The sequence below is a fragment of the Ovis canadensis genome, chromosome 4 (genome assembly GCF_042477335.2).
Source record: "Ovis canadensis isolate MfBH-ARS-UI-01 breed Bighorn chromosome 4, ARS-UI_OviCan_v2, whole genome shotgun sequence".
In the NCBI taxonomy this organism is placed as follows: Eukaryota; Metazoa; Chordata; class Mammalia; order Artiodactyla; family Bovidae; genus Ovis; species Ovis canadensis.
Window position 1 is genome coordinate 59,628,507 of NC_091248.1, and position 17,089 is coordinate 59,645,595.

The 17,089-nt window shown below is 37.4% G+C and overlaps 1 protein-coding gene across 1 annotated transcript in view; it reads right to left on the reverse strand.

Moving 5' to 3' along the window:
* RELN (reelin) overlaps positions 1–17,089 on the reverse strand; it is a 538,096-nt gene that overhangs the window by 131,391 nt on the left and 389,616 nt on the right. The window contains exons 21-22 of the mRNA XM_069587839.1: positions 4,732–4,924; positions 3,614–3,726 (exon numbers count right to left, since the gene is read on the reverse strand). Coding sequence (XP_069443940.1) covers positions 3,614–3,726; positions 4,732–4,924 — 306 coding nt within the window. The remainder of the gene's footprint in view (positions 1–3,613; positions 3,727–4,731; positions 4,925–17,089) is intronic.

Genomic DNA, 17,089 nt, shown 5'->3' on the forward strand with positions numbered 1-17,089 from the left:
GAAAAAAAAATTAGTTGTGTGAGCAATCTCCAGCTGATCACATGTGAGAACACAAGGTGTGATCTCACTGATTTGCAGCTGCGTCACTGCTAAATATCACCCCCAATACAAATATTTAATTTGCCAATTTTCTCTTTCTCTCTCTTCTTCCTCCTCCCTGCCTCTGTCTGTCTCTCAAAATTAAGTATTCTTAAGAAGAAAATCCTGTGCACTTTGGATTGAGTCTGGATGTACCACTACTGCCTCGTGGATCATGAAATGAAGTTGACCTGCATTTAAAATTCAAACTATAGATTTTCAAACGCAGTAAAACTTGACAGTCTTTTCTTTATTTGATTCCCTTCTGCGTTATAAACTTCTGGAGCGAAATAAAATACCACTGAGTCATCTCTTGATAGTTAGCTAACTTGAGGAATTAGATTAAATGAAAGCTGACTAAACTGTATTTTCTACCTTCAGTGACTGTAATTACATTTACTCAATTATTCTGAAACTCATTCAGTCATTAGGTGTTGATTTGTTTATGAAGTCAGCAACTGACAGCTGTTTGGATCTCATTAGGCTCTGTTCTTATGTAAATGTCTCTCATAAAAATGAAATTAATTTTCATTGGGTAACAAATGTTCAGTTCATATAAAATATAATTTCTTTGAGCAGGTGTATACATATTCAATATTTCAATCTAAGTTGTCCTATCTAGCATATCTTCTAAAGTTAACAGATCTTTGACAATGCAGATCACATTTTCTTGTCTGTGTTCAATTTATAGTTGCATATGCTTGAATCAAAACAGCAGAAGAAAGATTTGGCAGAAGGAATACTGCTTCAAACTAAACTGTAATTTCTTCTCCCAATGCTTGGGAAAAACCTGCCATCTGCAAAAATCTGAAATGCACATAAGAAAGTTAACAAGAATGTCAAAGAGAATAAATATATTTTATCTTTATAGCAGAGCTTTAGAGCATTATAGATACAAAAACAATGATAATAACTAGTTGAACATTATTTTTTAAACAATTAATGCAATAATATTTAAAGCATTAGTAGAAATATTAAAATAAATATCCTACTTTATATTGGATTGTTTGTTTTTCAGAAATGGTTTTACTTTCCTCACCCAGGGCTTTGAAGGGAATTTGGAAAAGCAGAATTCAATAATTTACCTACATGTACATAAAGGCAAGCTGTCAAGAGTGAATAATCTAGTAGATTTTTTTTCAGTTTATAAAAAGATATGGCTTGTAATAAAACATCCTTTGGTTCATCAAGGCATATTGAATTGAAATTCTATTTAATTTCCCAACATTTAATGAATATCCCAACAATATGTCAGGTGTTGTGTAAAAACTAAAGACTTTGAGAATCAATATATTTCCTTTCAAGTGCCTAATAAATGAAGGAGGGCATGGCAACCCACTCCAGTATTCTTGCCTGGAGAAGCCCATGGACAGAGGATCCTGGCAGGCTACAGTCCATAGATCACAAAGAGTTGGACACGACTGAAGCAATTTAGTATGCACACACACATGCCTAATAAACATTGATGAGAATTTGATTTCTTTTTAACTATATTAAAACTCAATCCAGTAGTATTTTTTAAGCTAAGAGATAATAATACAACATACAATTTTAGTGTTAAGTAACTTGCAAAGTCTTTTTTGATAAAGGACAGTACTTTTGGGGATACTGTCTAAACTATGGTAATTAAGGATAATAATTTAAAGTGTTTCTGGAAACATTCCCAGAATAAAACATTTACTCTGGGAATAAAAATCTTAAATATATTGTCAGGATTATCTTACCATCATAATTTTGAAATGCTAACCCACATGTCAATGAATAAAAATCAGTGGTTTTTAAATAATGAGGTAATATACATAATGGTGAAATAATGGGGGCAAATTAGAAAAAAAAAACACCACCTCAGTAGCTTTGCACAAACTGACTGATATTTCAATTGTTTGATATAATGTTTTTGTTATAATCTTGATAGACATGCTTGGAATATCATTGAAATTAAATATAAATCTTGATTATATTCCCAGCAGTAGATATAAAAGAGTAGGATGTTAGAGAAAGCAACAACTTGTTATACAAAGCATAATTGAGTATCCAGGAAATAGTTCACAGTTGGATATAAAAAATATGTGGAAATTAAAGTTCAAGCATTTTGTTCAAACTGACATAATGATAAATCTTTAAAAATAATCAAGGAGGCATTCTTCTATAATACAGTAATTCAATGTTCAACTAAAGGAGGTATAATAATAATTTTAGGTGGTTATCTAGCCAGTTGTTTTTGTGTAGAGCCTAACTCTCCTATAAAATAGTCCAAGAAGGGTTTAGTTAGTAATTTTCTTTAAAAAAGGGGTCTAGGAAAGCAGATACCACAGAAAAATATAATTTTTTGTCTCTTTTATGCCCTTTCTGCTACACAAATCACAGAACTCAAGAAGTGCTAGGGATCTTTAAGATCATCTATTTCAACCTCTTGATCATACATGTAAGGAATTACATTTGAAGAGGCTGTGAATGGCTAAAGCATGAAGTCAGTCATTAACAGAGATATACTGAGAACTAAGGTATTCTAATTTCCGGTCAAAGGTTCTTTCTTGGGTGAGCTTGTTCCAGGGTTTAAATAGTACTCATAGTTTTTAACTTTTAAGCCCAACCCCCCTTTTAAGCTCCAGATTCCTAAGTCCAATTGGCTTTTTTATTTGAATAGACAAGTATCTCAAAATTCATAGCACAAACCATAAGAAGCATATGACTTAATCCACTGTCCTAAATCCACTCCTCCAGCCGCTTCCTTCCTAGACAGTGGTACTACCATTTGACAATTTTCCCAGGCCCAGAATTTAGATACTGTTTTTGATTCTTCCCATTCTACCCCAGCTCCCATCTGGTCCACCAACAAGTCTGACTTCATTAAAATAAAGTTCACAAATGATGGCTCTTGCCATGTCTGTTACAGTCATACTCCAAGCCACCTAAACATTTAATGCTTGGACCACCCCACACCCCCTGAACTGGTCTTCCTGTCTTCACTCTTTATCCTACAGTCTATTCCTCAAACGGGCCTCGGAGTGATCAGTGTAACAGGAAACAATGCAATATTTGGGGAAAATGTGCTTTTCTCTTTCATATTATCAAATGTTAAACTTTCTCCCTAGTTACTGTGGCTTCTGCCTGGGGTGATCTTTATTATTACTGTAAGAGAATTAGAGAAAAAAGGACATGTTAAGCTTTTAAAAGTAGGCCTTTGCAGGAAGAAAACAGATTTGCAATCCAAACTTTTGACATAGGAGTTTTTAGATTTCTGTATCATTCTCCTTTATATGTCAAACCCAAAGAAACTGGCTCAATGAGTTTTCCCATAAAATGGAAAGTTGAGGCAAAAAGAGAGATGAGGAAAAGCTAGGACACTTTGGAAACCAAATTTTCATTAGCTCTATTTTTCAAATATCCCCAGTACAAAAAGATCTTTTGATTCTAAAATTAAAAAAAAGGAATGCATACTGCCATCTTGTGCTTAACTTTTCTTCATATTCGTCATGCTAGAAGAGACGTAAAAGTTAAAGTGACAGTCATATCTGAAGATGTCATCTCTCACCAAGTTTTCTGGGGAAGAAGCACTATGACTCTTCTCCACTGTGTGAACTCACTGGCATGGTAAATACTTGCTGATGTAAATTCCTGACAACTCGGCATACTTGGAAGGCATTCCTAAAAGAGAATCAGGCAAAAATTTAACTCAGCTTTTATTTCCTCAGAGCAATATGTTTACTCACTCAAAACAAGTGAAAAAGACCTTAGAGAAATCTAATGTTATAATCTTAACCATCTGCAATATGGATACAATCCATAAATTTTCCTTCTGTGAAGCTAAAATATTTGGGAAATAAATGAGATGCCACAAGGCAATGAAATGTCTTCTAATAGCCACATGGAAAAACAGAAAGTGGATTAGGGTTCCTTTTTTGACCTGTTAGTGTCACACTGTTATTTGGTGCATACTGTCGCTTCAGTCATGCCCAACTCTTTGAGACCCTATGGACTGTAGCCCTTCAGGCTCCTCTGTTCAAGGGATTTACTGGGGAAAAATACTGGAGTGGGTTGCCATGCCCTTCTCCAGGGGAACTTCCTGACTCAGGTATTGAACCCATATTTCTTATGTCTCCTGCATTGGCAGGTGGGCTCTTCACCACTAGCACCAGCCGGTAACATCAGCCTATTCAGTATGATATTTAGGCATATCAGTAGTATATGCCTAAATATCATACTGAATGTATGAATCACCAGTATGTATATAGAAAGAAGTACGTTTTATTTCAAGAACCTGGAATTAAGTATTTCTTTTTTGTTTTTAAGGCTGGAGATATATTCTTAGTATGGTCTACTTGCAGGTGAAGAGACAGAAAAGAACAGATGAAGACATGCTACAGGGAAAGAAGAAAGAGACTTTAACAGAGAAAGAGCTAGAGAAAATAATTTTGAAAACACCATCCTAGTATATCTATTACCATATTTTCAGGATTTTCAATTGCCCTTTAGTATCTGATAGTGCAAAATATGGCATCCTTGTAATCCATTTCTGAGTTTATGTCAATTCTGTTACAGATAATATTGTTCCTTTTCAACCAAACCTAAACTTTTAGAATTTGAATTCTCTGCTCCCTATGTAAAAAGGTGAAGTCTACCTATCACAAGTTTTAGAGAAAATAGACTTACCTCTTGGACGAGGTGCCAGGTGAGGCCATGGTTGGTTGAATACTCTAGTTTCACCTGATTGTCCATGTGTGGGGTATATTTTTGGCCACAGCCCATCACCAAACTGAACTGAATCATGTAAGATGCTCCTATCTGCATTGATTGTGTTTCCACATAGCGCATACTTGAGGCAAGTTTAGAATCTCCTGTAAAACTGAAAGACAGAAGTGGAAATCAGAAAATTAAAAACAGCAATATATTAGGGAAAAATTAAGCTCTTCATTTCATACCATATGCCAAAATAATTTTACTTATTTAAACCTTGCCAAGTTCTAGAATGGATTTCAATTAATTTAAAAAAGGCAATTTGAAATAATCTGCCTACCAAAGAAGCAATATTTTTTTTTCAGTTGATACCTAGAGTGGTCAAATATATTTGAAAATGGGTATGTTCTCATGTACTGCTCAAATGTATGAAACCTTTGACTTGTTTCATGGACTCTATCCCAAGGAAATAACTGGCAAATAGTTTAATGTCAAACTATAGGGAAACTGGAATGCTTAAGTAAACTGGTATAGTCACTTGACAGACTGTCCATATTTCAAATATTTATGAAGGTAATATAATCAAATTATTGTACATGTGACTAAAATAAGTTTTAAAAAAATTTGCAAAATGATGCATAATGGAAATTTACCAGAATGTTTGCAGTGGCTGTGTTTGGTGGTAGGAAATGGGACAATTTGAAACTTTTCAGTTTTAAAATTCTCCAGTCTTTAGTACTCAGCTATTAAATATTGAAAATGATATAATGTGTTTTTTTTTTTTTTATAATGTGGTTTTAATGGCTGTAAAATTCCCATGATTTACTGGGTCCTAGGTGGCACAGTGGTAAGGAATCCACCTTCTAGTGCAGGAGACGCAGGTTTCATCCCTGTGTCGGAAAATTCCCTGGAAGAAGAAATGGTAACCTACTCCAGTAATCTTGCCTGGAAAATCCTGTGGACAGGGGAGACTGGTAGGCTGCAATCCATAGGGTTGCAAAGAGTCAGGCACAACTTAGCCACTGAGCACACACGAGCACACAATTGAGTACTATGTGATTATAAACTGCTTGAAGGTATGCACAATTACTTTTTCAGAGAAAAGTTCTCAAGGAATTTATAACCTAGCAGAGGAAATTAAAACAAGGACCTGCTTCACTGTAGTTAATATGGTTCAATGTAAATATTCCCAGGGCCAACCACACTGGGATTTATCTGCTAGGGTACTTGGTACTGTGATTCTGAAGCAGGTTATACCATCTTCAATGGTAAGAAGGCTTAGCTGGAGTAGACAAAGGTGATAATGCAATACTTCTGGAAATCTTTGAGGCATTTAGTATTTTTTTTTCTTAAATCTGTTTGCCAAATCAGCAAAATAAGAAGTTACTACTCTCACTTGCTTCTTGAAGAGTTTATGATGTTACTTAAAGATGGAATTTTGTCTATATGGAAGATGATCATGGTTTTGGGCTCAAGGTTATAAAATGCAAGTAGCTTTTTCCAGACAATGACTAGTTATTGTTTAAGTTTTAAATTAAAATTTTGCACTAGGACAACAAATAGAGGAATGAAATGTAAGAGACTGAATCTCTGCTTTAGTGTACTGTTCATAAATGAAGGGGAAAGTCATATTCAATACGGCTAGGCTTCCAAATCCAGTGCTTCATCTTGTTTGTTGTATTAATATTGACGCCCACCAGTTAATGAGTTAGGTTATACTCTCAGACTGTGCTTAGCACAATATCCACATTATATTCCTTAGTTCCATCCTTACAAATAACTGTGAAGTAGGAACAATTGCCTCTGGTTAACAAATGACAACAATCTCAGATATGCAGATGATACCACTCTTAATGGCAGAAAATGAAAAGGAAATAAAGAGCCTCTTGATGAGAGTCAAAGAGGAGAATGAAAAAGGTGGTTTGAAACTCAACATTTAAATAAATTAAGATCATGGTATCTGGTCCTATCACTTCATGGCAAATAGAAGGGGGGAAAAGTGGAAGCTGTGACAGAATTTATTTTCTTGGGCTCCAAAATCACTGTGGATTGTGACTACAGCCATGAAATTAAAAGATGCTTGTTCCTCGGAAGGAAAGCTATGACAAACCCAGATAGCATATTAAAAAGCAGAAATATCAATTTGCTGACAAAAGTCCATATAGTCAAAGGTATGGTTTTTCCAGTAGTCATGTGAAATGTCAATAAAGAAGGCTGAGTGTCGAAGTGGAGTGTTAGGGAAGACTCTCAAGAGTCCCTTGACTGCAAGGTGATCCAAACAGTCAATCCTAAAAGAAATCAACTCTGAATATTCACTGGAAGGACTGATGCTGAAGCTGAAGCTCGAATACTTTGGCCACCTGATGCGAAGAGCAGACTCAGTGGAAAAGACACTGATGCTGGGAAAGATTGAAGGCAGGAGGAGAAGAGGGAGGCAAAGGATAAGATGGTTAGATAGCATCACTGATTCAATAGGCATGAATCTGAGCACACTTAAGGAGACAATTGAGCTTCCCAGGTGGCACTAGTGGTAAAGAATCCGCCTGCCAATGCAGGAGACATAAAGAGATGGAGGTTCAATCCTTGCAGGTTTGATCCCCGAGTTGGGAAGATCCCCTGGAGGAGGGCATGGCAACCCAGTTCAGTATTCTTGCCTGGAGGATTCCATGGACTGAGGAGCCTGGCGGGCTATAGTCCATACAGTCACAAAGAGTCGGACATGACTGAAGTGACTTAGCATGAACGTATGCACGAGATAGTGGAGGTCCATGGGGTCACAAAGAGTCAGACACGACTTACTGACCAAACAACAACAACAACAAATGAGGAAATGGAGACAGTAAACGGCAGACACCTGATAAGAAATCAGCTTTGCCTGGTTCCAAAACTTCTCAACCAATACACTATCTCTTTGTCCTTCTATTACTCTAGGACAGAGAAGAAAACACTGTAATTTTGAATAATTTTCTTTTATAGTTAATTTAAAAATCCTTAACTTTCAGTTACTATGAAGTGATGCTCCTATCTTAGAGATACAAAACCATGATTGCTGCTATGTGTTAGGGTATGCAAAATGCAATCTAGAAAATATGAAGCTGTGGGATGCAATTTTTAGTAAAATTACAAAATAAAAGAAATCAGCATTGAACAAAAATACTAGTAAGCACAAACATCTATATACATTCCATAGTCTTTAAAACAGGCAAAAAACAAGACAAAGCAAAACCCCAAACACTTTTCCCTGTGAGAAATGAATGTTGCTTTTAGCTTCAAGGGTTATATGCTCTTTCTACTACCCTTTATGAGAAAGGTTATCAAAGGCAAAAACTAGCCTTCATTTAATGGTTTGAAGGTGCAGCATATACCCTAGGCATCTGGTTAAAAACCACAGAGGGCATAGTAGCACATGGGCTGAATGGTCCACAGACCACACAGTGGCACTAAAACTTTCTCATGAAAACCATATAGAGTATTTATCCACTCCTGCATTCCTGAAATAATTTAAGATTATTTTCACAATCAGCATTCCTTTTAAATTTCTCCCTTCTGAGATGGTTTCATGTCCTGGCAATTCTATACAGATTCAGAAAGAAGTGCTGGGTTTTGCAAATAGTGCCTGCACCTAATTTTTGCATGGTTACAAATTAACCATGAACTTGGTGGGAGAGATGAAGCATTCAAACCTGAGAAGTGTGTGCTCTGAGAGCTTCCCTGATGATAACAGCCTTTAAAGGTACCAAGACACCAAGAGAGAAAACAAAACATATAGAAAAGGACAAGTTAAGAGGCTAAATGAGGATGGTTAAACCACTCCAGCGTTCTTGCCTGGAGAATCCCAGGGAAGGGGGAGCCTGGTGGGCTGCCATTTATGGGGTCGCACAGAGTCGGACACGACTGAACTGACTTAGCAGCAGCAAACAGTGATAATAAAATTCTTATTTGGCATAAACATCTGTACCACCAGCAATTGTGGGCAGACGTTGTTGGGTAGGTAGGCTGATTCAGCTGCCGTCTAGGGAATCCCTCTCCCCAGTCACCTTCTAGCAACTGGTCTAGGGGTGCCCATGTCCACTAATGAGTTCTTACCAACGAGACGTAAGTGAAAAATGCTAGGTGGATAAACTCACTCAGCTTTTTTCTCTTTTATTTATTTATATTTTTTGGCTGGACTGCATGACATCAGTTCAGTTCAGTCGCTCAGTGGTGTCTGACTCTTTGAGACCCCATCGATTGCAGCATGCCAGGCCTGCTTGTACATCACCAACTCCCAGAGTTTACTCAAACTCATGTCCATTGAGTCGGTGATGCCATCCAACCATCTCATCCTCTGTCATCCTCTTCTCCTCCTGCCTTCAATCTTTCTCACCATCAGGGTCTTTTCAAATGAGTCAGCTCTTCACATCAGGTGGCCAAAGTATTGGAGTTTCAGCTTCAACATCAATCCTTCCAATGAACATTTAGGACTGATTTCCTTTAGAATGGACTGGTTGGATCTCTTTGCAGCTCAAAGGACTCTCAAGAGTCTTTCCAACATCACAGTTCAAAAGCGTCAATTCTTCGGTGCTCAGCTTTCTTTATATTCCAACTCTCATATCCATACATGACTACTGGAAAAACCATAGGCTTGACTAGATGGACCTTTGTTGGCAGAGTAACGTCTGTGCTTTTTAATATGCTGTCTAGGTTGATCATAACTTTTCTTCCAAGGAGTAAGCATCTTTTAATTTCATGCTGTAGTCGCCATCTGCAGTGATTTTGGAGCCCCCCAAAATAAAGCCTGACACTGTTTCCACTGTTTCTCCATCTATTTGCTATGAAGTGATGGGACTGGATGCCATGATCTTTGTTTTCTGAACGTTGAGCTTTAAGCCAACTTTTTTACTCTCCTCTTTCACTTTCATCAACAGGTTCTTTAGTTCTTCCTCACTTTCTGCCAAAAAGGGTGGTGTCATCTGTATATCTGAGGTTTTTGATATTTCTCCCAGCAATCTTGATTCCAGCTTGTGCTTCATCCAACCCAGGATTTCTCATGATGTACTTTGCATATAAGTTAAATAAGCAGGGTGACAATATACAGCCTTGATGTACTCTTTTTGGAACCAGTCTGTTGTTTCACGTCCAGTTCTAACTGTTGCTTCCTGACCTGCATATAGGTTTCTCAAGAGGCAGGTCAGGTGCTCTGGTATTCCCATCTCTTTCAGAATTTTTCATAGTTTGTTGTGATCCACACAGTCAAAGGCTTTGGCATAGTCAATAAAGCAGAAATAGAGGTTTTTCTAGAATTCTCTCGCTTTTTCAATGATCCAGTGGATGTTGGCAGTTTGATCTCTGGTTCCTCTCCCTTTTCTACAACCAGTTTGAACATCTGGAAGTTCACAGTTCATATATTGTTGAAGCCTGGCTTGGAGAATTTTGAGCATTAATTTGCTAGTGTGTGAGATGAGTGCAACTGTGCAGTAGTTTGAGCATTCTTTGGCATTGCCTTTCTTAAGGGATTGGAATGAAAACTGACTTTTTCCAGTCCTGTGGCCACTGCTGAGCTTTCCAAATTTGCTGGCATATTGAGTGCAGCACTTTCGCAGCATCATCTTTCAGGATTTGAAATAGTTCAACTGGAATTCCATCACCTCCACTAGCTTTGTTCGTAGTGATGCTTCCTAAGGCCCACTTGACTTCACATTCTAGGATGTCTGGCTCTAGATGAGTGATCACACCATTGTGATTAACTGGGTTGTGAAGATCCTTTTTGTACAGTTCTGTGTATTCTTGCCACCTCTTAATATCTTCTGCTTCTGTTAGGTCCATACCATTTCTGTCCTTTATTGAACCCATCTTTGCATGAAATTTTCTTGAAGAGATCTCTAATCTTTACCATCCTATTGTTTTCCTCTGCATGACATGCGGGATCTTAATTCCCCAACCAAGGATTAAACCTGTCCCCCCTGCATTGGAAGTATGGAGTCCTTAACCAATGGACCTCCAGAGAAGTAGCTACTTGCTCAGATTTAATACAAGCTTTTAAAGAGAAACAAATGGATTTGGCTGGCATGTCCTTCTGCCTATTGCTCCTAGTGCTTTCTCCCTAATGGGGCAGTGGCCATTCTATGACAATAACGGCAACAGATATGCAGTTGGAGCTCTCTCTGCTGAGATGGTGGAGTAGAAAAATGAAGAGAGCCTGGGTCCCTGATGGCCTTGTTAAGCTGCTTCCAGCCCTTAATCCTAGGAGGACTTGTTACAAATGACAAAATAAGCCTTTTCACTTTTGTTTATACCATTCCAGTCCTTTCTGGTTGTTCTTGTTGCAACGAGAGCTGAATGCATTTCTGATGCACCTGCCAAACTTCATAGTACTGCATGATACCACTGGTGGTGGTGGTGGTTCAGTCACTAAGTCATGTCTGACTCTTTGTGACCCTATGGACTATAGCGCCTGCCGGGCTCCTTTGCCCATGGGATTTCCCAGACAAGAATACTGGAGTGAGTTGCTACTTCCTTCTTTGGGATCTTCCTGACCCAGAGATCAAACCTGCATCTCCTGCATTGGCAGGCAGACTCTCCACTGCTAAGCTGCCTGGGAAGACCTGTATAATATCTCTCTGGCCATCTGAAACTGAAGCAAAATAACCGAAGAAGATCACAGACGTCTGCACCTCAGAATCTTGACCACTCATAAAATAAATTCACTCGATTGTTTATGATTTATTCAAGACTGGCTGAAAGTCAGTGGTATTAAGTCTGACTTTTTCCTCCTTAATATTCGGATGTTCATACACTACTGGAATTTTATGGGAGAGAATTTCACAGGCTGCAATCCTTTAATTTACAAAACTGCTCCTCTTTGCTGCTTGTCTAAGTGGAGATATGTTTATAAAGGCAAAAATGAAGCTGAACTTCGCTGTTGCAATCATAGAAACAGAAAAAAAAAAAAGCCCACATCAGCATTTTGGGGAGACATTCTGGAGACAGAATGCACTAAGAATTGGAGGCTTAGCTCTATTCATGTTGATTTGTAAGACTGCCTCAAAAATAAAGAATAAAGGAACAATAAAACAGTCCTGAATCTTTTAATACTTATAGATTTTAATGAGAGAATGGGCATAACTCTTTCCATTAGGGCAAGCTTACCTCCCTGTGCCTTTTCATTTCCACCCCCAAGAAGGCTTAGTAGGCTCTCTGTTATGACACTGTTAAGTAGATGACACCATAATGCAACTCAAGTCTCTTTAGTCATATCTAAGTCTTCATATTCCAGAGTATAAGTCCTTTGCCTTCCCCTCCTAGCTTAGTCTCAGGGGTTGCTGAGGACTTATCTTCCTGACCAGGCTGGAAGCCTCTCCACAAGGAGAGGTCACCCCTTGCTCATCTCTGCATCCCCCATAGCATTCAGAGCCTTGCACACCTCAAGAAGCACCTGGTGTTGGTACAGGACATCGTGGTTTTCCAACAGCTCAATTATTTCATTTGACTTCTAAGTCAATATCATATGAGATACATCAGGGATCCTGAGCACTGTTATAGAGAAGGAAAACTGAGAGTCTTAGCTGCTGACCATCAGGGTCACACAGTTACTAAAAAGCTGGAAACCAGGCCAGCTGATTTCTACTTTGATGTCCTTTTCACTATGTCACACCTATCAAAAGCATGCAAAGAATATTAAATAAAATGAGCACATGAGTGAGGGCTCTTGATGGGAGAAAAGGCAAGTTTTCCCAAACCATAGTTACTTAAATGTTGTAATGAACACAGACAAGGTTTTGAGGTTATTCTCTCTTAAAGAAACTGCCCTTTCTGCATTTCCCCAGAGCCTAGTTCCCATCTCCAGAAGAAAATGCTCTTTTATATCAAAGGCAGATACATCTAACTGAAGTAAATAGAGGAATACTCTAGTCACACAGTTCTTTAAAAGGAAATTCATGTAAAATATTCAAATCACCTAGGGACTGAGCCATTTTTGACAACTGATTCATCTCTTTCAGAATAGTTTGGTAAGTAAACTATGTGGCAGAAGTGTCACTACCAGTGGGCCACAAGAGAAGACAATGCACCAGTATTTACATTTCTTAGAAATCTAAGTAGTATTCTGTTATTTTCAAGAAACCCATGGTAAAGAACAGCTCTGCAGAACTCATTTTCAGAGAAACAGAAGACCAGTACAAAACCTTTTTGGTCTGATACTATTCAGAAGTTATATTGATCTGCAGAAGGACATGTGAATGAATTTAAACCTTTCTATCATCCTTTTTTGAGGGTTTTGCTCTTGTAATCATCAAAGAAATGTTTACTAGAGCTGACAGAAATACTTGCTGATACTGTGGAATTAAAGGTGACACAAACTAGTTTGTACTTTCTATAATTTTACGTCTCAAAATAGAAATAACCATAACATTTTAGTGGATTATATAAACTTTACACTTATTGGAAAAAAACCTGACAATATAGAAGCATTTTTAAAAAAGCTGAAAATTCACAATTCTACCTAGAGATGACCACTGCTAATATTTTAGTGTAAATACTTCCAGGTTTCCTTATGTTTACACATAAGGAATATACCCGCATATATGCAGACACTTTTCTTTCTTTTAAAAAGTATAGAATCATAATAGTCCTGTTTTTTTTTCTTTCTAAAACTATTTCATTGCCACCTTTCCATATTGAAAAAATATACTGAGACACTGTCATTTTTAATGAATAAAGCCAGTCTACAATTATGGGAATCTTTGGAGGTTGTTTCCATTTTTCACTGTTATAAACAGTACTTCTACCATATGCATCCTTCTGTATCTTTGTATAGTTGTTTAATTTTTTTCTTAGGATAAATTCCTAGAAGCAGAATTGCTTGGTCAAAGCAAAATTTAAAGGTTAGTACTTATTGCTAAACTGCCCTTCAAAAATTTTGTACCAAGTTATATTTACCAAAAATATTAACAATGATGGCACTGCAAATCCTTAATACATATCAATACTGAGCATTGACAATAGTTTTCATTTTAGCTACTCTATGTAAAATCTCTTAATCTAAATTTCTTTATTAGAAAAGTTAACATGATATTTATGTTAACTATTCATTACCTATTTGTAGTTTTTTGGGCTACAAAAAAACTACATGAAGTAGACCTTCATGTAATTTGCCCATCATTAAAATTGGAATTTATCTTCTTCTTACTTATTTGTACAAATTTTTCACATATTTGGGATATGTAGTCTGGTATAAATGTTGCAAATAACTCCCTCTTCCCAGTTTTTGCTGTGTATTATTTTCAGGGAAAAAATAGTTAAAAAATTTTAAGCACTGGAATATGTGACCTTAATGATCCCTGCTTTTGGGGTCATACTTTATTGATATCTATTAAGACTCTCTCAGAGCCTAGTTCAAACATTTCTTTGCAAATGTCCAGTGGACATATGAAAGAGACATGTATTTTTTATTAGTAGGGTATAATTTTCTCTTTATTAAATATCCTTGTTAATTTTCTCCCGTACATTTTTGTCTAGGTCTTCACTTATTTTTTGTTTGCTTCATCCATCAAGGACTCAGACAAAATACTGAAATCACACGCTGAATTATGGTTGTAATTTTCCACTTGTGATTCTAACAGGTTTTGCATTCTGTGTTATTCAATGTGTGGAGACACCTGACTTTCCATACTTCTGTTGACAGCCACCCTCTATGGCATCACCTGTGTTTCTGATATCGAGCCCCAACCTCAGCCTCAAAGAATCGGGGCCAGGAGCAAGGAGTCATCTAATGTTCCTTCACTCCACTCTCACCCACATTTTCCTCCCACGTCCTACTTCTTCAAGAAGCTCATTCAACTTTCAAAGTCCAAAAATGGTACAGCATTTTCTCTGTTATGTTGCCTCGATCACTTCAACGAGGAGTTTAGAGAAAGAAGATGTAAAACATGAGGACTTAACATGTTGTATTCATATGATAGGCTGTTGTATTAATTTTCCCTTTGCTTTTCTGACTACATTCTCTTTACTGGTTTCTCAACTGGAGTAATTCTCTATGTAAGAAATTTCTAGATACAAATGTATTTTATGACAGTCTTTTTTTACTTACTTCAATCCATCTACAGCTTCAAACAAATTTAAAATTTCTACATATAATGCATTTTTAATGTGTTTATTCAATACTTTATTTTAAAAGTCCTTATGGATTTCTAAGTGAAATCCTTAGTTATCTTGTTAGTTTGAATTGGCAATAGAAAATATTTTGGAATACGTGTGCTTTACAGCATGTATTTCAGTCTCCTTTTATACCTTTGTTCCTAGCTCCTGCTTTATTTTGCTTATCATTACAATCCCTATTTAAAGTACATAGTTTATATTCTTTAGCTTCTTCAATCTCATTTCTATTTTCTCAGTTTGGAAATTTGCACATGGTTCTTCAAGTCAGGACCAGCATTTTGCTTTAAGCTATAAAATGCTTAAATCAAGCTGCTTGGCTGCTGTTTATTCAGCTTCTACAGAAAGCAGCCTCTAGGCAAACAAATCTCAACAAAAAATTGGGTGCTTAATAGCAGTTTTCTCTCAAGGATGAGATAGTTTTATGTGTGGGAAACAGAACTGGGGAAAATAAGTCACCTAGGTTAGACATTCAGGATGTCTATACACAGTGGTTGTGACCACAATAAACACTATATTCTCTTTCTAATCAGGTTGCACACACCTGCACAGGTGCTACTATGAGATGGCAGGTAGACAAGTGACTGTTGGGAGCCACAGAGAGTGACTCTATGTCTTTCTTAGGAGCACAGAGGTCCATTTGCAGCTCAGTCACTCACCTTTATCTCCTGTGTAACTAGCCCAATTCTCCCCAAGTCTACAAGCCAGCAGCAAATTCCAATCACTTAAAAAAAATAGTTCTAAAGTTTGCAGAAATTTTATGCTGGAGAGGGTGTGGAAAAAGGGAACTCTCTTGTATTGTTTGTAGAAATATAAATTGATATAACCATTATGGAGAACAGTATGGAGGTTCCTTAAAAAACTAAAAATAGAACTACCATATGATATAGCAATCCCACTACTGGTCATATACCCTGAGAAAACCATAATTCAGAAAGATACATGCACCCAATGTTCCTTGTAGCATTATTTACAATAGCCAGGACATGGAAGCAACCTAAATGTCCATCGACAGATGAATGGATAAAGATGTGGTACATACATTAATATACAACGAAATACTACACAGCCACACAAAAAACTAAAATTTGGTCATTTGTAGTGATGTGGATGAACTTAGAGTCTGTCATACAGCGTGAAGTCAGAAACAGAAAAACAAATATTGTGTATTAACACACATATATGGCATCTAGACAAATGGTACTGATAAACCTATCTGCAGGGCAAGACCAGAGACACAGACGTAGAGAACAAACTTGTGGACACAATGGAGGAATATGTGGCTTACTTCTACCACCCCCTTTCCATCCCTCTAAGTCATCACAGCTCTGTGATTTTATGGAATGGGGGTGGTAGAAGGCTCCAGAGAGAGGGGATACATGTATACATAGAGCTGATTCATGGTGTTGTACAGCAGAAACTAACACAACATTGTAAAGCCATTATACTCCAATTAAAAAAAGTTTATACAGAGTGAAGTAAGTCAGAAAGAAAAACACCAATACAGTATATTAATGCATATATATGGAATTTGGAAAGATGGTAATGATGACCCTATAAGTGAGACAGCAAAAGAAACACAGATATAAAGAACAGACTTTTGGACTCTGTGGGAGAAGGCAAGGGTGGGATGATTTGAGAGAATAGCATTGAAACATACATATTACCATATATGAAATGGATAGAAATTTGATGCATGAAACAGGGAACACAAAGCTGGTGCACTGGGACAACCCTGAGGGATGGGATGGGGAGGGAGTTGAGAGGGGGGTTCAGGATGGGGGACACATGTACATCCATGGCTGATTCATGTCAATGTATGGCAAAAACCACTAGAGTACTATAAATAATTAGCCTCCAATTAAAATAAATAAATTAATTAAAAAATGTTTATCAGTTCACTTCAGTTCAGTCGCTCAGTCGTGTCTCACTCTTTGCAACCCCATGAATCACAGCATGCCAGGCCTTCCTGCCCATCACCAACTCCTGGAATTCACTCAGATTCACGTCCATCGAGTCACTGATGCTATTCAGCCATCTCATCCTCTGTCGTCCCCTTCTCCTCCTGCCCCTAATCTGTCCCAGCATCAGTCTTTTCCAATGGGTCAACTCTTCGCATGAGGTGGCCAAAGTACTGGAGCTTCAGCTTTAGCATCAGTCCTTCCAAAGAAATCCCAGGGCTGGTCTCCTTCAGAATGGACTG